At 40.8% G+C, this 19,902-nt stretch overlaps 1 protein-coding gene across 2 annotated transcripts in view; it reads left to right on the top strand.

The window, feature by feature from the left end:
• The window catches only part of SYNPR (synaptoporin), a 290,962-nt gene extending 272,293 nt beyond the window's left edge, over positions 1–18,669 (top strand). For both annotated transcript variants that reach the window (XM_004267984.4, XM_004267986.3), the window contains 2 exons: positions 12,546–12,737; positions 16,970–18,669. In XM_004267984.4, the coding sequence (XP_004268032.1) occupies positions 12,546–12,737; positions 16,970–17,227 (450 nt within the window). In that variant the 3' untranslated portion in view covers positions 17,228–18,669. The remainder of the gene's footprint in view (positions 1–12,545; positions 12,738–16,969) is intronic.
• Positions 18,670–19,902: the final 1,233 nt, after the last annotated feature.

Here is a 19,902-nt window from a genome sequence, read left to right as displayed (position 1 = left end):
TGACTTTAAAACTATAGCAATTAATCCCTATGCCCTCCTGACCCTCTAAAGAATGAAAACGAAGGAGATGGGAAAATGGTAAAGAAGTGACCTCCAAGGGGTGTGTCTCTACCACTGTCCTGAATATGGTCAGAAAAGCTACATACTAAACCAGAAACAAGACTCATCCGGTCTCAGTTCCAAATTGACGCTTCACAAAGTGCTTCAAGGGAGCCCTAGGTGGGGAACCATTGTTTTGAAACCTTTGGGTGAGGTAGGGGCAGGGAGTTGTCACTAAAACAAAACCAAACAAACAAACAAACAAACAAAAAGACCTGATGGCCATTCCAAGCCCACAACATAGCAGAGTGCACTGTATGTGCATCTGACATATGATCATTCAATGATCAATTCAAAAACAAAAAAAGGCAAAAACTAACAAAACATGTGCGCACATATAAGAAAGATATATAGAAAAAAAAAAAGAAAGAAAGATATATAGAAACATAAAACACTTCCACCCTGTAGGCACTTGGTCTTCCATCCAACCAAAAAGCATCAACACAGCAACATGGTCCATCTCAGTGGGAGCATCTCCCTGAACGGAAGCAATTCCAGGGCTCAGAGCTCCGTATGTTTCATACATGGCCTCCAAACACAAGCCCACAACCTTATGCATACACAACAGCTAGGACAGCCCTCAGTGTGGGAGACTTGAAAGGTTTATCAAAGATTATTTCCACTCTTGGTGATTTTTCTCATTACAAAAAAACCTTAGACCCCATCTCTAATTGTGCATGATTCACTCATATTTCCAACACATTTTAAAAGGTTATTATTATTGCAAGTGTGGATTTCTTTTTACCTTAAGCTACACACAGTTACTTTAACAGGTACCATAATTTAGCTTTCAGATTCTCTCCAAATCATCAAAACAAGGTACTTGCAAAATGTTTATTTCCCAGGTGTTTTCCGCTAGTTTCAATACTGTTTGCCACGGTGCGTAAATGGAATGAGGGTGGTTCCTGAAATCTGGAACCAGGGTGTTATATAGTTACTTCCAGAACAGGGTGCAGCTTTCTTTGTGCTCCAAAATAAAAACCCACTTTCTCTTTGGCTTCATTTTTGTAATAGTGGAAAAGATTTTTTTCTCTTTAAAAAAAGAATATTATGAGTGGCACTTAGCAGGGACAGCTCTGCAAACTGGTGTGAGATTATTACATCTTCAACTAATTTCTGCAAATCTGTGTGGAATCAGGGTCCTCTTTGTGACTAAGAATATCTTATGTAGAACCTTCACTTTTTTAACAGCTCATTTCTTCCTCTCATCAACAGGACACAATATGGCATATAATGAGATCTCATTATAGCAGATTTTAATATACCATAGGTCAAATTGTGTCCACATAGCATAACTTCTCGAGACCAGATTCTAATAATATGCAGTTTTTAGCTAAGTGCCTATTATTGGACTTTCGTATGATAATGTTAGTCCTAACCCCCTGATACTCAACTCCACAGGTTTCATTAAGCCATCAGTTTGGGAAGCAAAAAGGAAAAAAAGGAAAAAAGAGCATACATGTTTCTTCTTTATTTGTATAACAGATTTTTACTCTCTCTGCTTATATCTATTAAAAATAATACTGGACTAGGTGTGGCAGTAGGTATAAAAATATATTTGACACAGTTTCAATAAGACATAATCTTAGCAAAGCCATAATGGTTGAGGGCCCAGGCTCTGGAGTCAAACTGTGTATATGTCCTGGGCCTACCACTTGCTTGGTGGGTGACCTTGGGCAATTTATTTCAACTCACTGTACCTCTATATTCTCAGTTGTTAATTGATGGTAATAATAGTACCTACCTTATCACTGAGAATTAAATGAGGTTAACACTCAGCACAGTGCCTGGTGGATAGAAATTACTCAATAAATGCTGGAAGAGAGAAAATAAGAAGAAAGTTATCTTAAAATTGAAGTGGGAAAATGAGACCTACCTATACGAAAGTGAGGCAGGGTGGCAATGTGTGCAAATAGCGGGAAAGCCCTTGAGAGCAGGAGTGGTGAGCAGTGGATTCCGGTGTGGACTGGGTCACTTTTAGGGAGGAAGTTTCCACATAGGCTAGGACGCTGCTTCTCAAAGTTTGTCCCTGGATCAGCAGCCCTGGCATCACTTGGAAGCTTGTTAGAAGTACAAACTCTCAGACCTACTCCAGACCTACTGAACCAGAATCAGAACCCACATCTCAACAAGATACCCAGGTGATCCGTGGCACCTAAAGTGGAGAAGCGCAGCTCTTGGACACACGTTGCTTCTCAGAGCTTTCAGGCCTGCCATTCTCTCTTATCGCACACATTGGTGCTTAGAAAAGAATAGCACTGGGGAAAAGGAAGCTATCCTTCCCAAAACTCGCACTGCAAAAAAACTGTGAGCGTTACATTCGAACAGTTATATGTTGGGAATATGATAGAACTGACAAAAATAAGTGGAATCAGCTGAATAAAGCAAGAAACATAAGTTATGATTCCGTTAATATTTATGCCTCGACAGGGTATAAATCACAAATATTTATTTCATCCAGACTGAAAACGAAAACCAGGAAAACATATGATGACTCTTTGGGGGAGTGTTTGGGCAGAAGTCCCTGGTCCCCTCAGGCTTACAAAAAACGGATTCCTGCAGAAGGCAATGACATTTCAATTCCACGCATCTCCCTGTTCATTCACCTCAAACACACACCAAACAACAACACTGTGTTTCCATGAGTTACACTATGCACACAGCACACATTACAGACAGACACACACCCAGATTCATCCACACCTTGCCACTTTTTCATGTTTGCCTTCCTTCTGTCCTTAGGCACCTGCTCAAATCTTTCCTGCCAGAGACACAGAATCTTCCATCTGGAATAGACTTATGAGAAATAGGCTAAGAACAGAAGGAAGAACTGATGATGAAAATAATAATACCTATCATTTATTGGGTACCTAGTTGTGCAAGATATTGTCCCACAGTTTAGCCATTCTTTTTTCATTCCCACAGTAACTCTCTAAGACAGGCCATTAACTGTCTACTATTTCAGTTGAGGAAATAAGGACCCACAAGGTCAAATAAACTACCAAAGGCTACACAGCTGAGAACCAGCATAAATGAGGCTCGAACCCGGGTCTGTCTTCTCCCCAACTGGCAGAGTGAAGCCAGCATCGATGAATCCAATAACCATCCTCTCGGGAAATGGCTTCTAATTTGTAATTCAAATGTAGTATTTTCCCTCGTTTTCACTTTGTATGGTGAGCGGGGAAGTGGCGAAGGAATTTTCTTAAGTCAGGCTGAATTTAAGCTGTGGATGGTGAAGTGCAGGATAATTTCCTCGTTGGTATTTTAGAAGTTCTTCGTTTTAACCATCTGTTGCAGGCTGACAGATGGGTTGATATATGACAGAATAATGGGTCTTCAATTCTAGGAAGGCAGAAGCAATGCTTGAAAAATAACAGCTCTTTTCATGAACCTAACTGTGCTAACACCGCTTGCTCACTTGCAAAAAAAAAAAAATGTCGGTGGGAGGGAAGTGTGAAATATAATCATAATCATTCCCCTAAACAGAAGAGTTTCTCACAATTGCCAAAGGTCAAATCCAGTAAAATATGCCTATTCTAAAATTATACTAAAGTTTTCAAATCCAGTTATTTGAAAGGGTATACGGGGGGATAGATATAAAGAAAAATAATAAAAACAAACCCCCCAAACCCTTCTTCCATCCCTTTCTTCCAGTCATGTAATTTTTTATAGGCAGCCAGTGTTAGGAGTTTCTTATACCTTTGAAATAATTTACAAAACGTGAGATTTTTGAAATCCAAATGATTTCCACTCTGGGTGACTGCCAAATGTGAAGTCTCTTCCCTTTCTTCTTGCATTCAGTGGGTATAGATGAGAAGTCACGCCAGACGTTTGGCTAGGCACAGGGACACAGGTGGCTAAGACTGTTCCATCCCCAAGGAACTTACGTTCCAGTGAATGAGGTCAATATAGGAACAGAATTTAAATAGCACATACTGTGTGCCTTCTGAGAATGTAGCAGTGACCAACGTATCCCAGGCAGACCTTCTTCTTCAAATGGCCTTTCGTGTCTTAACACAATTATCCCAGTTCTTTTCTATCATGTATTGTAACCGGATGATATATTCACACACACGCACACAGACAGGCACACTCCTGGTCGTTGCCAAATAGGTTTGAAGCTCTATCCACAAAGAACCACTGACTCGAGCTTTAGACTGTATTAAGAAAATACAAAGTTTTGGCCATATGAATTTAACCTCAGCAGAGTGAATGTATTTTTGAAAGAACATCAGAATACAGAGTGGGGAGGGGGGGAAAAGCAAGTCATTACAGCTGAATTCATTGTCAAATATCACTGACCATGACATAATCAGGCCATGTCTATTGAAGGTTACATCACCTTTACCACCTTCATAAATGCAACAATGAAAATAGTCCAGTCTCCATGATTAACATTTGTATTTAATTTTAATCCTCGCACCAATCCTGTAAGGTAAGCACTCCTATTCCATGTTACAGATGTCAACACTGAAGCCCAGAGAATTTCTAAGTCTGTGTATTATTTCCAGCCGTGCATAGCAATTCTTCCATGTCCTATCTGGAGATATCTCAGTAAGTGTAGAATAGTAAGTTAATAATAGGATTATGTTTTCAAAGGAGTATTTGACAGCCTGGATTTATCTCCTCAGCAGTTCCTTCCCACTCTAATATTATGTAATTCCAGAGAAGCATTTTTTTTTTCAGTTTCAGGGAAGGTGATAGCAAGAGAGCACAGAGCAGGGTTCAAAAAGGAGCTGACTTGTTTCGGAAGGTGGCCCCTAAAAGGTCTGCTAGCATTTTCAGAGTCACAATTTCTCAGTGTAGCTTACTTGAAATGATTTCCTATAAAACGTATCCATTCTTAAATATAGGTTGGCAGTGGGGCAACTTAAATTTTTAGACAGTTTAAGAAATTACTTTGGATTGCCTGATATTTTAATTATCCATGTCTCTACTGTTTGCCGTTGTATGGAGGAAAAAAAGTAGTTGTGTGTCACCTGTTTTTTTAAAAGTGTGTGTGTGCTATCACATACATATGACTCCCAAGTCATATCTATCTCTCGACCTATCTATCTGTTCACACATTGAAAGAACATTGTAGTCCAAGGTACATGTGAGTGATGAAGTTCAAATCGGGCTGCTTTTGACTTCAAGCCTCCCACCGTGTCTCCTATATACTACATTTCCTCCAGATGTTTCATCTGTATGCCACCTGACGTGATGTTTTCCAGATATGTTTACTATGCCCAGATGTTTCACGTTAAGTGGACAAAGCTGGTTAATTGCTTAAACCTTAGTATTTTCATCTAGTTGCTTCAATGGCAGGCCCAAATATATTTTAGAAATGCTAAATAATACATAAAAATTAAAAAGGTTGATAAGATGCTCAATAAGCATCTCTAAATCTCCAGACTTATCCTTGACTAACTCTACAAATATGATTTTTCCCAATTATTTTTAAGACATCTAAACTGGTTTCAGCAGTTGCCTCACCTCTGGTCTAAGACTTGGGCATCTTACTTGTTTCTGTACTTACTGGTAGAGGTGTCAAAACCTGTATCCAACTATTTGGCAAGAGTGTCATTTTCTACATAAGCTAGCAACTCACCTGGAAACAGTAGCATCCCTGGTTGTTTTCCTAGGCTTACAAACTTGTAGAGTACAAGGGTCCGGAAAGGCAGGAATAGGCTTCTGCCAACATTTAGATACATAAGCAGATCCATCCTAGATCTTTTTACCCCTGGGTCTCACTCTGTTTATTGCTTGGCTTTCTTAGAGGGAGAGAATTACAGGTAAGCAAGTGCAGAAACCTGATAGCCTCAGCAGACATGTGGGCCACCAAAATTCCCAATAAGCAAGCTTCCCCGCCTCCCACTCAAACTTCCCTCTTGGTCCTGACCAATGTCAACATGCATCCTTCTTGGGCATAGATTAAGCAGGTAGTAAAGAGAAGCCCAAAGCTCCCTCTACACGACAATTCATAGGCCTTCCAGATAAGTCATTTGGTAGTGTGTTTATTGTTCAACATGAGTCTGCTTTGAGAGCCACCCAAGGGACAAGCCTAAAAGAATCCTGGATACAGCCAGGTCTGTGCAGCTTTCCCCCTCCCTCTAGACTGGCCAGTGACCCACACGCATTTTTTGTTTGTTTTAAAAACACCAAGTCCCTTTCCTGCAAAGCCATTATCACCATTGGCAATTACACATTCTTCTGTGGTTATGTGAGTCAGTTGTTCTCCTCCAACAGGATGAATACTGGGGCCATGTCTGTTTTTATTAACTACTGTATTCCTAAGACCTGGCCTCTAATTGGTTCTTACTAGAGATTTGTTGAATAAATGAATGAACCACCTAATTTGACCATCAAAACCCACTGAATAATACTAATACACTTTTCTATACTGTTATATATTTAATTATTATGTATAGAATTTGCCTATATATGTGTTTGTGTGTGTGAATTCATTGAGGGCTTACTCTGTGTTAAGCACTGAGCAAAGCATTTTATTGAATTAACTCATTTATCCTTAGCAAAAACCCTATGAAAATATGTTATTATTGCCCCTTTTTACAGATTGGAAAACTGAGGCTTAAAGGGTCCCAGAGCTACTTAGAAAGAGTTGAGATTTGAACCCAGGGCTACCAGATTCCAAAGACTGTAGAGTGAACTACTAGGTGATTCTTTCCTAAAAACCTATATATAAGACCTACCTCACAAATTCTTGGTGAAGAAAGTAGAATAATGTATGTAAAGTTCTTAGAACAGTGCTTGGCTTATAGTAAACACTGAATCAATAGCAGCTACTACTAGTAACATTATTACTATTCATTTATTTTGAGCAGTTATTAACTTTCTTATATTATTATGGACTTGTTTGGAAATGTTTGTGCTATTTGTAATGAAAGGTTTAGGCTGGATCGATTGGACTTCAGAGCAGGTTGTAAGGAATGTTTTTAACCTGTGATTTACAACAGCATTGCAGAAAGCTACTGAAGACCTTGCCATCTACTCCAAGATCGCCAAACAGCCAAGAACACCTCCTTCTTGCACCCAGATTATGAAATCAGTTGTCTCTCACTGAGCTACAGGGAGAGATGCATAAATTTTTTTTTCTTTTCATAAGAAAAGAAAACAAGAAGAAACAGGAGGCCTCAGTTCCACAGCTGAACAACCACAAATCAATTGATAAAGTTCTCTGGGAACAGACTGAAAAAGTGCAGTGTGTCGATCATAATCAAATTTAACTGAAGAGAAAAAGAAATGAAATCCTACATTGATTCTCCAGTGTCAGCCAGATTCTTCACATGTGAAACCAGATGACTGATTATTACTCAGCCCCTGTAACAGAACAACCCCATCCACTGCAGCTTTCTTTCTGCAAGATCCTGATTAGCTGATAGTGTATCTGGCAGTAATAACATAAAACAACCCAGACAGTGCAGAAAGGGCAAAGATGGAAACCACCTGAGGGCCGGGAACAGTTCTTTGGCCAGTGTTTGCCAGCCCCTCCTCCATTTTTAGAACAGTACCCAGCCCGGAGTGGGAAAATAATCAATACTGAACATATGATTGGGAAAAGGGACAAGTAAAATGATGGACGAATGAACGAATCAATGGGATTTGGAGTCAGGTCTGAGTTTGGTACCCAATTCCTCTAATCACTTACCTTCTCTAAGCCCTCCTCCTTCATCTGTAAAACAGAAAAACTAACACTACTCCACAGGGTTGTGGTTAGGCTGAACTGAGGCTAAACGTGTAAAGCACATCAACCTCAGGCCTGACACACGGTGCGCCCCCCATCAAAGCTGGTTTGGAATATAATGACGTTCACCTTCTGATGAGAGACACAGGCTTTGAAGCCCTGCAAGCCTTGGTCGCAAACAAAGCTCAGCAACTTAGTGACTCTCAGACCTCCAGCAACTGACTTGATCTTTCTGAACATTGATTTTCTCATCTGTAAAGTGGGGTCAACAATAGCCACTTCAAAGTGTTATTATGAGACTTAAATGAGTGATACGTGAAATACACAGTGTCTGGTACGTAGTAACTGCTCTGTAAATGATAGCCATAAGTATGAATATTGCAACTTAATTTTTATTATGAGTCAATAAAATCATGGGCCTCTAAAAGCAACAGAGTGCTTTTATAATAGACTAAGAACACAGATTCTGATATATGTATATGTGTAACTGATTCACTTTGCTGTACACCTGAAACTAACACAGCATTGTAAATCAACTGTCTTCCAATAAATATTTTAGAAAAAAAAACACAGATTCTGGAGCTGAACTCCCTGGGTCCGAATCCTGGCTCTGCATCTTTCAAGCTGGGTTTAAGTAATTTATCCCATCTGTAAAATGGGACTCCATATTTCATCCCATTTCACTCAGTCACCATCCTGGCACATGTGTTGAGAATAGAGGGGTCAAGTCAGACTTTTCCCCTACATCTAGGCTGAAATGTAGCTCCCACTTAGTGGAGCTGTTTCTGTGGGCCCATCTCTTCCCTTGGCTGCCAGTACCAAAAACCCAAGCCTCCCTTTGGTCATTGATCTGCTTTCAGTCCTCCACCAGACCACTGGGGCAATGGATTATGCCATCCTATCAACCTACGTAAGAAATCCTATAGGCCAGGACAGATGCAAGAGGCGTGCTGGCCTTGTAAAAGCTAAGCTGAAAGATGGCTACCAGGGCCATCTCAGACTCAAGTACCAAGAAAAATTGTGACATTAGTGACCCAAAACAAGACAAAGGGCATCACTTTCAGTGGACCCTCAACAAGTGCTTCCACTTGTTAATTGTGGATTGGTGTTATGCTGTCCCATAGCACATGTGACTGTTGAACACTTGAAATGTAGCTAATACCAAATTAAGATGTGCTGTAGGTATAAATTATACCAGGTTTTAAAGACTTAATACCAAAAAAAGTAAAATGTCTTATTTATAATTTTATAATGTATGAAATGATAATATTTTTATATATTGAACTGTATTATATAAATACATATGATGTATTAATATGATTAATTGCACCAATCTCTTTTTGCTTTTTTTTAATGTGTTTACTATAAAACTGAAAATTGTATATGTGACTCACATCTCTGGCTCCCATTCTATGCCTATGAGATAGCACTGGGTTAGAGTCTCAGTGTTCCCAGCCCAGGATGTGGCCATGCAGATCTTTCCAAACCTCAGACATTCTCTGCCCTGCTTCTGTCATGTGGGCCAGAAATTATTTACTGTTGTTCTTTAAATTATTTGGTAACTTCAATAAAATTTATTTTTTAAGAAACTCCTGGACCACTCCTGGATACAGAAATCCAGCATTATTTGACATAATTAGAAGATAAACATAGAAATGAATCATTAGAAAATAAAGAGTACTGTATTCCAGCCAGGTACCATTGTTTGCCTGAAGGCTCTGAGCCTGGGGCCAATTTTCTTTGATAGGTAGGTATTAAATATTTGTTAAATAGGTGTTAGAGACATATTAACATCCAGCTGAGACTTTCTCCTTTACTACTCAGATTACAAGAGAATCCTGAAGGAGAAAGCATTTCTTCCTCTGTAGCTCAGTGTTATTTATTGCTATGTCTGTGTCTCCACAATTAGGTAGCCCAAATTTCAGAACACTTGGGCATAATGGAAAACCACTCATTAAACATGGAGCCCAATGTCCTGAATTCAAATCTCTGTTACTTATGACAACTCAGACACATCATTTAACTTCCCTGAATCTGTAAAATGGGTATAATTGTCTTCGCCCTCATGCAGTTATTGTGAAGATCAAATGATCTTCTGCCATAGTGTGTTAAAAACTAGACATTCTCTAGAAGTCAGGTGTCACTTTTATTAGTGTTCCAAATGAAATAATGAAATAAATCTGTGAGTGGACCCAGACAGTTATCCCATCCAGCCACTGCTTAGTGATACTCTCTTCGAAAAATCCAAAGCTCTTCTGTGAGCTGAGCTTCTATCTTGCTGTTTGATTTCTGTGTTCCCTGATTCACAGCTTCATTTTCTGTGTTCCCTGATTCACAGCTTCATTCTGGTATTCCTGAAAGCTGACTTAGCAAAGTGAATCCAGCTACACTGAGGGTGAGGGTGAGCTCATGATACGGCACAGTTGTCAAGCCAGGCACTAGTTATAAGGAAAGTATTTGACCTGTGTTTCAGTTTCCTCCTAAGAAAAGCAGGGCTAACCTCAGTACCTCGCTGTAAGGCTAATGATGTCTGTAAGTGGTTAGCAGAGTGCCTAGCATATAGGAAGCACTCTAAATGTGACAGCACATTTAATGTGACAGCAGCTGTTTCCTAAGACAGCCACTAGTTTGGGACAGCTTTTGATGGACGCTCTGCCCTTTCCACCATGTTCTATGTCCAAGAGGTGACTTGCATGGATCACATGGGGTTCCAATTGGGTTTGGCCAATTGGAGGGAAACTGTGGGTTAAATCCATTTCACCTGCCTTCCTTAATCAAGGTTGTTTTAAGACTTGCCTGTCCTCCAGGCAGAAGGAACTTGGAGTCAGCTGTGTCTAGTTCCAGATGAGCTGGTCAAGAGAGGATGGGACCAACAACCCTTCAACTGGGCATGCGCCAGTGTCCTCTAGGTGACCTTTTGGCGTCAGAGTGTCGAAAACGCCACGTGCAGAGGCCTGTAGCCTCGTGACACCTGTGCAGAATGAGGATTCCTGCACCTTTTTCCAATCACCTTTCCCCACGCCCAGCACACCTCTGCCCGCCCTGCTGCTTTGTTCCTCATCCCATAAATACCCCACCACCCACCAGCCCCTCGCCTTCTGGGGGGTGCGTGTGAGATTTGTTCTCCCATCCCTGCGCTTGGCTCTATCGCGGAAAAAAATCTTTTCTTTGCTGCAGTCCTAGGCCTGTCGGGCTTTTGGCTTGCTGAGCATGGGGCAAAATGAACCTGGTTTGGTAGATTAAAGAATGGGAGGAAAGTGGAGTCAGGGCTTTGCTCCCACATCTCTCCCTGAATGTAGCTTCAAACTTAGGCTTAGCAAAAGACCAAAAAAAAAAGTTGAGGCTAATTTATACTCTAGCTAGAATTTTGACATAGGTGCCAAATCGTCACACTTTGCTCAGGTATAGAAAACTTGGCTTGAGGCTGCTTTCTGAAACTTTTGATGCTAAAACTCTCAATTCTAATGACATTTATTATGTGGTCTAATTATAAATCCTGGTGCTGCTGTAAGGACAAATAGGGCCACCTGAAGTTCTGTCTGGGCGAGCCATTGATATAATCAATCAGTGCCTAGATCACATTGCCATGCTGTTTTTATTTGGTCTAATTATAAAATATGTTTTAAAATACACAAGTTTATATAAAACAAAAGTCGTCTTTAATCCTACCGTTACCACCTGGTAAGCTCCTATACAGAAGTTTATAGAACCCAGTTGGGACCATTTTGTATATTCATTTATTCTTTCATTTATTTTCTCAACAAATGTTGCTGGCACCTCTTCTGCCAATTACCCAACAATAAGCAAAAGAGACAAAGGCCCTGCCCTCATGGAGCTGACCTCTCTCACTGGGGAAAAGAGGCAAACACACACATTTTCACTCCTCACCACCATCCAGTGAGACAGGTACTGTTATTATCCCAATTGACAGAGGGTTAAATTGAGGCTTCAAGTATTAATAGTTTAGCAAAGTGCCTAAGGACACAGCTAGTAAGCAGCAAAGTCAGGATTCAACCCCAGGCCTATAGATGATAGACTGAGCTTTTAACTCATATGAGACACCTTAGTACAGTATACCATCCCTCTGTATAAAATGGTACTGGGGGGAAAAGGGTTGCATTAGCTCCCCAAAATAACATATTTACTCCAAGGACATAGATCCTGACTTCAGCCATAAAGTTTGTTTATGGAAAGTGATTCATTTCTATTGTGTCGTATTTAACTTAAGCAGGACCTCAGTGTTTTTAACTTAAGGTACTTGTTTTAAATAAAAACATGAATGTTCCTTAAAGCAGACATGAAAAGCAGTATAGAATAGTCAAGCTCACTGGTCCTGGAAGCAGACGGCCAGGCTTAGAATCCTGCCCCCCCACCCCACTTACTAACTCATGACTCTGAGAATCTTTTTTAACCTCTTTGTGCCTCAGTTTCCTCAACTGTTAAATGGGGACAGGATTCGCATCTATCTCATGGTGCTGTTGTTAGGATTAAATGAATTAATACATGTAAACTTGGAATAATACTTCACATAATAAGTGCTCAGTAAAAGTTATTTTTACTATTGTGATTTTAATAAGTCTATTTTCTAGAAATATAAATACAGTATCACAAAACTTTCTTTTATTTGTTTCTCAACATGGTTTCAATGCTATGGGGTCTTGGAATTTTTCAAAAGGCAAACCAAAGAGTTGTATAAAGGAATCAATTTGTTTCTAGAACTCACTTTTCTCTTCCTGTTTTATCTTTCTCTTTGTCTCTGTAGGACTTCATCGTCACTGTAGTCTTTTCTTTCTTGTGGTTGGTGGGTTCATCAGCTTGGGCAAAAGGGCTGTCTGATGTCAAGGTTGCTACGGATCCCAAAGAAGTATTGTTACTGATGTCAGCTTGCAAACAGCCGTCCAACAAGTGCATGGCTGTCCACAGCCCTGTGATGTCCAGCCTAAACACTTCTGTGGTATGTTTCCCTCTATGCTTTACCTCCCAAATCTTTGTTTGCCAGTCACAGGAGTCAGAAAAACATCTCAGGAGTCTTCTGGGGAATTTTGCCTCTGAAATGAGTCCAGTCTAAAAGGTGATAGTTCACTCCACAGGCAAGACGATCCTTTGGCCTTCCAGTTTTCTACCCATAGACTTTAATGCTGCCAATTAAAGAGTTCTTAATAAGAGCCCAGCAGGTACTGGCAGCTGTTGCTTGGATGACAGTCAAGTCAGAATTCTAAGCCAGAAGCAGATATAAAATCTAAACCTTAAGTCTGAAGTCTGCCGGAAGTTGAAAGGAATATTTGATGGCATAGAGGTTTCCTGGAAAGAAAACACTGTTCCAGCCACACATAGTTAGAATACACCCAGTTGATTGTCTAGAGAAAAATACGCAGACCCAGCAGGGTACAGATAGAAATGCAAAGTATAAAAAATACCTATAATAGTTATGGTAATTTTTTTAATCTTCTCCATGCTTCTGATTTAGTTGCTTGATAACTTTGGAAAAGCCGAACTGTATTAGTTGAACAGTCAAATATTATCATCAAGTGTATGGCTCTTACAGGGAGACAGAACACCTGACAGATAGCAGGGCCACTAAATTGGATTCTTATTTTATGAGTATAAGAACTTGTGTTACTCCAAAGAAAGAAACCGTATCTGAGAAACAGAAGCTATAGTAGCAGCAAAAAGCAGTAGTTACCGAATAATAGAGGGCTCAGTGTTTGATAAAAGAGTGTTTGATAAAGGATCGACATTCTTTAGCCACCCTTAAAAATTAATTATCTTTGCTTCAAGGTTAACTTATGTTTCTACAACTTTCTGGAATTTAATCTGAGAAGGCATTTAAGAAGGGAAAAAGTGTGGCTAATCAGCTGCTGGTGATTTCACTGTGCATCTTGCCTTAGTAATAAGATAGTAAACATTGAAATAAACCATATATTAGGGTCTCACAGTAATTTTTATTTACTTCTGGCCACAGCTATGGATGAATAGTTTGAGGTGTACATTAAAATACTTTCCACTACTTCTGTAGTTTGTTTACAGGCAGTGCTTAATAAAAGTTATTATAACCCTGATCTCAGAATTTAAGAGAAGAAAGATAAAATCATTCAGTGTGTTTGTTAGTTCTTCTAGTAAATTATGACATCCTGCACAGTCCATTTAATTCTGCTTCTGATGTCTCTAATAAGTTTAGACTAGGAGATGCAAATTTTGAATGAGAAACAATGTGACGTGTGTCTTAAAAATCAAAAGAAGAATGGATGGAAAGCAAAGCACATCGTGTGTGGAAGGGCAGGTCTGGTGCTGTTATCGTTCTGGATCTGTGTTTGTGTGCTCCAGTTCCTAGTGGGAGAAAACTCCATTTAAACTGGCTAAAGCAAAACAGTCTTCGTATCCCTAAAATCCGTTCTTTGTATCCCACTTCTGGTACCAATGTCTATATGGGGTATAATGGTTGGGTCACAAGTACCAGAAACGGACGAACCATCCATAATGTCTACTTCTGTTCCTCCAGCTTCACGGAAGCAATGATGGTACATGTCCTCAGATAATCTAGATGTCTTCTCTCCATTCTTTCTCATGTTATGTACTGTGTTTTTCAGTCTCTCTTTCTGTTGTCCCACATCGAGGCTAGAATCAAAATCCCTACTCTGATTTCAGTTGCAACAAAATGGCAAGAACAAATTCGAGGGCTCATGTGCCCCTAAAATGTGCCAGGCAAGAGATCTGTGATACCTCTGTGATGACGATAAAGACATCACTGCTCCTAAATAGGCCCATGGCAATGCCTTGTTTATGTACTTACTTTTAAGTTGCATTTCCCTAATTTCTAGGCTCTTCTCGAGCATCCCTTTTTTAGAAACAAAGTAGCATCAGGGGAAAGGGAGGGACCAAGGAATAGAAAACAGGTAAAATTATAGCCCTGGGCAGAGCCATCCCTTCATATCTGAAAAGATTCCAAGATCATTTTTTCTACTCATATATCAACTTATACTTACAGAGGTGTAATTTAATCAAGCTCTCCCCTTTGATGGAAAGTGTCCTAGTTATTGTACACATGGTTAAAACGTCCTATATGTAAATTAGAGTTGTGTCAGTGATTACCTAATTCATTTTGATCATGCAACTATGATACTATAAGTACCTTATTTGTGTTTTGTATCTCCCTCAGCAAGGAGCCTAGAACATGGCACAAAATTATGTTAAATAAATCTCAGTTAAGGTTAAAGGAAGACAAAAGGATGGGATGGGGAAAGAGAAGAAGGAAGGGAGGGAGGGATGTCTGGATAACCCAGTCTTCAATGCGATTGGTTAGCCGCCTAGATGCTCGGTTTTGGCTGTTGACACCTCAAGAATATGGCCGCAAAGCCCTGCTTCAGTTTATGCCTCAGCAAAAGAGTCAACTGAATACAATTCATGGAAATATTTTAGAAAGTGATTCATAGCATAGCTTAGCAATCAGTAAGCATTTACTAACGTGTCCAGCACTGTCTAGCTGCTTCACACACATCCTCTTTAATCCTCACAACTATTCCCCAAGGAAGGAATAATTGTCTCCATTTCATAGAATTTAAAAAATGCTGATGTTCAGAGGCTAACTGCCTTGTCCAGAATCATAAAGCAAAAAATTGCAGAGCCCAGGCCACTCGAATTCCAAAGCCAGAGGGGATGGCTCCAAGACTGAGATTCAGGTAGTGTGTCCTGATCCACTTGCTGCAAAAATTTTGAAGTTTGGAGCCCATGTTTCAAGCCCCCGAAGTCCTTCATCTTGACTACCTAGCCTGCCACTCCCACCCCCAGGGCACTCTGAAGCATCCCACCATCCAACAAATAAGGGATAAATTATTTTGACACTGCAAGGGACTTCTAGAAGCCTACTCCAGAGCTATGGCCTCTGCCCAAGTCCATTTTGTTTGGACACCATCGTGCTGGAGTGGCTATTAAATGTACTTTAATGTCATCACAGCTTTGTGTCACACTATCATTGTCTGTCTCCAAAAGCGGGCTGTTAAAACTGACTGCCTTGCTTAATTCCCAGTCAACGAGTCCGCCTTGGAAGAGGCTGGGGGACAACTGTTCTGTTTGGGCCTCTTACAGAAGCAAACAGTTCTGCTTCCGTCAAACACTCAGGCCCCAGAGAGGTGATACCCGGTCCTCTGGCTCACCAAGGACACCCTTCTGGAGAGTGAGAGGAGTTTCCATAGGAAAGTCTCATATTCAGTTCTTGAGAAAACATTCCATACCTCTCTGCAACCTTAACTTTATTCAGAGGGTGGTTTGGGCATTCACTTCTGACTGTGAGAGGCACAGAAAGTACAATTATTCAAAGAAGCACAACCTCTGTGTACACTACCATGCGTGTGCTTATCTGCATTCCACCTGTACCATTGCTTACTCCATACTTTTTTTTTTTTTTTTTTTTTTTTGCGGTACGCGGGCCTCTCACTGCTGTGGCCTCTGCCGTTGCAGAGCACAGGCTCCGGACGCGCAGGCCCAGCGGCCATGGCTCATGGGCCCAGCCGCTCCGTGGCATGTGGGATCTTCCCGGACCGGGGCACGAACCTGCGTCCCCTGCATCGGCAGGCGGACTCTCAACCACTGCGCCACCAGGGAAGCCCACTCCATACTTGTTAGGTTGACTCATTTTATTTATATCATTTCAATAAATGGAAAAGTAGTAACTCTAGCATTAAAGTGAAGGTAACCTTATAAATTAATGCACCATCATTAAAATGAAAATACTCAACCCTGTGTCCCCTGAAGATATCTTACACACCATGAGGATTACCTCATCTGGGGAGGTAGTGATGGATTAGGTAGGCGCTCTGTCTATGGAGTTAGATGAACAGGGCGTGTCCCAGGTCTACTACTAACCACGCCATGTGACCTTGAATAAGATCCTTATCTTTGCTGAACCTCAGTTTTCACATCTTTAATATGGGTGTAATAATAGCACCTTCTTGGCCTAAATGAATGGATATACATACAGCCTTTTATGCAGTGCCTAACATGTATTGTAGCAAGCCTTCATGAAAAGTCAGATATTCTAAATGAAACAGAGACTCCAAATGTGAAATTGGGAGAGGCCTCCACATTGAGGTGAAAAGTGACCTTTTGTGTTGTGAAGGATTTTTCTGAAACTGAGATTTTTCTGGGGTTTCTGTCCAGTCTATCAACTCACTTGCTTTGATCCTCCTTCAGGTCTTTGGATTCTTGAACTTTATTCTCTGGGCTGGAAACATCTGGTTTGTTTTCAAGGAGACCGGCTGGCATTCCTCGAGCCAGAGATACCTTTCAGACCCAGTGGAGAGACACTCCGGTAGCTATAACCAAGGCGGGTACAACCAAGACAGCTATGGATCAAGCAGTGGGTACAACCAGCAGGCGAGTTTGGGGCCATCCTCGGATGAGTTTGGCCAACAGCCCGGTGGCCCTGCTTCTTTTACCAATCAGATTTAACAGGGTAGTGTTGGCATTCTTCCAAAGACAGCCTCACCACCTTCCATGTCAGTGGCAGGAGAATTTTTTAAGAGTTTCAATCAGTTATTAATTCAGGGAGTGTTGAATGTAAATAAGAGATCTGTAGTCCTCATTAAAGCAGCACGGCCTGGGTCGTGATGAATGGTACTTAGAGATGAGATGACATGAGGAGATACATGATTCATCAAGGTGGCTGATTGGAGAGTACCTTGTTATATACACAGATACTTTTATGGTCATTTTGTATGCGTGTTGAGATAGTAGAAGCATTTTGTCTTAAAGTCTCTGGTATGTAATATGCATAACGTAAATTAAACAGCATTGAGTTTTCTTACGATTTCTGACGCGAAAGGCATTTTACTGATTTCTCTAATACTGTTTGGTGCATCACAACGTGCATGTATTATTATTCTTTAGTTGCAGACCCTGTAGAATTGTGAGTCTCTAAGTATTGCTTTCAGACAATTACTCTGTATTTTTTTTTATTTGATGAATCAGTGCTCATATGATTTAGTGCATGAATAAGCATTTTCTCACAAAATGAACATTTGAACTGTATTTATGAAAATTTTCCAGTTTGTACCACGTATTTGTTAAATGGACGTTTAAAGAAATATATTCACTACTTTGTATACTTGCAAATTTGTCTCTCTGGCTTTATCCAATTCTGAATGCATTGTAACTAAGATTTGGGGTTTTTGTTTTTCCCTGATTAGTAGATATTCAGTGTTGTAGATGGAAATTGCCCAATATTTATGCTATTTAGTTAGCTAAATATTTACATTCTTGTAACTTTCTATGGTGTTTTGTGGCTTTTATGCTATGGACCATGAACAATGGGCCCAATAACTATGAGTGTGGATGGAGTTTTGTTTCCTTAGAATAATGGAGATGTAGGTATCAGACACCATAGTCAAGATAGTGTGCTAACATGTTGATTTATGAAGGATAGTCTGTGGAAACTACACTATTAGCTAAACTTTTAAATCCTGTTTATTTGTAAAGCTAATATGTCCTAGATCCAATTATTAAAAATTCTCAAGTCTCAGCTCAACTTACAAAGTCTGATTTGAATGTTACCCATAAATTAAAAATGACTTCCTTTCTGTCATTAAATATTAAATATTTCTCATTAAATATTCCCCAGAATGTATTCATTATCAAGAAAATGTTAATCTTCGCCTGTTTGTTTTAACTCAATTGAAATGCCAGGGCCCAACAGTGAGAGCAAGCTGAGCATCTGTATTTCCAGATAAAAGTCATTATCGATGTATAAACTCATTGTGTGATCTGTGATGTTGGAAATATCTTAGCCCAAAACGGCTGTGTGTCTTAGATGATATGTATAAACCATTTCTGGATCCTGTTGGATAAATCTGTATTGTGATATCTCTTTGACCTTAATAAAGTTATTGCATACAGTGCTGGCTGGATAATGGAGAATTACAGCAATAGAACCTGGTGAGCTTGAACAATGAGAGAACAAAGGATAAGTGCACAGTCTTCCCAGTCTCTCACCCTGACCTTGCTTTATGAGCCCAGGGCTGTTCATTCGTTGATTCCGTCATTCCAGGACCTCCTGTATACCCACTGCTCTGCCAGGCACTGGGATACAATAGCGAAAGCAGAAACACACCCCACCTCAGGAAGCTTACATTCTATTGAGGAGACAGACAGTAAAATAATCATACCCCAGTTACACTGTGTGCAACAAAGACACAGGATTCTATGAGAATGCTTATCAGGGGAACTCGAGCTGCTTAGGGGAAAGTCAAGGAGCTTGAATCTGCCTCAAGACAGCGCAGAATTTCACAAGAACATGGTGGAAGGGAGAGTATCCCAGGCAGAGAGCAGGCTTGCAGAGCTCTCAGATGGCAGGAGACAGGATGGGTATGTAGCACATAATGTGTGAGGGGGGCTTTGAGAGAGGTGTCGCTGCTTATTGGAGCCGGCGGGGGTGGGGGGGGTGGTGTCCTGCTTGGGCACCACGGTCAAGAATTCTGTCTTTATCCTAAAGAAGCTAAGGGAAAGCACTGAAGGATTTAAGCAGAGGAGGGACGTGATGAGATCAGCATTTTGACAAGATCTTGGTGGGTGCGGGATAGAGTGGAGGACATCCTGGCCTTTGACCTAACACCCATTAGGCAGTGGGCTGGGAGTGGGAGAAGGACAACAGGCATGAGTTCTCCCCACATCCACCTCTGATTTCTCGGGATAGCGGCTGGATTGGACTGCTTTCTTCAGCACTATCCAGGGCACAGAGTGGCCTCTGATTTTTTTTTTTTTTTTTTTGCGGTACGCGGGCCTCTCACTGTTGTGGCCTCTCCCGTTGCGGAGCACAGGCTCCGGACGCGCAGGCTCAGCGGCCATGGCTCACGGGCCTAGCCGCTCCGCGGCATGTGGGATCCTCCCGGACTGGGGCACGAACCCGTGTCCCCTGCATCGGCAGGCGGACTCTCAACCACTGCGCCACCAGGGAAGCCCTGGCCTCTCATTCTTATGCTGTCATGAATTCTCCAAAGTGGAGAAATCCTCAGAATCAGCAGTTCTTTTTACTAACCTTAACAGTCCCATAATACATCGGGGCTCTGTCATGGAAAGCACTATCCACCCTGGTCCAGATAGAGACATGCTTTCAGAGTCCACTGCAGATT

Source organism: Orcinus orca, chromosome 10 (genome assembly GCF_937001465.1).
Source record: "Orcinus orca chromosome 10, mOrcOrc1.1, whole genome shotgun sequence".
Lineage (NCBI taxonomy): Eukaryota > Metazoa > Chordata > Mammalia > Artiodactyla > Delphinidae > Orcinus > Orcinus orca.
This window is presented reverse-complemented; position numbering and strand designations above follow the sequence as displayed.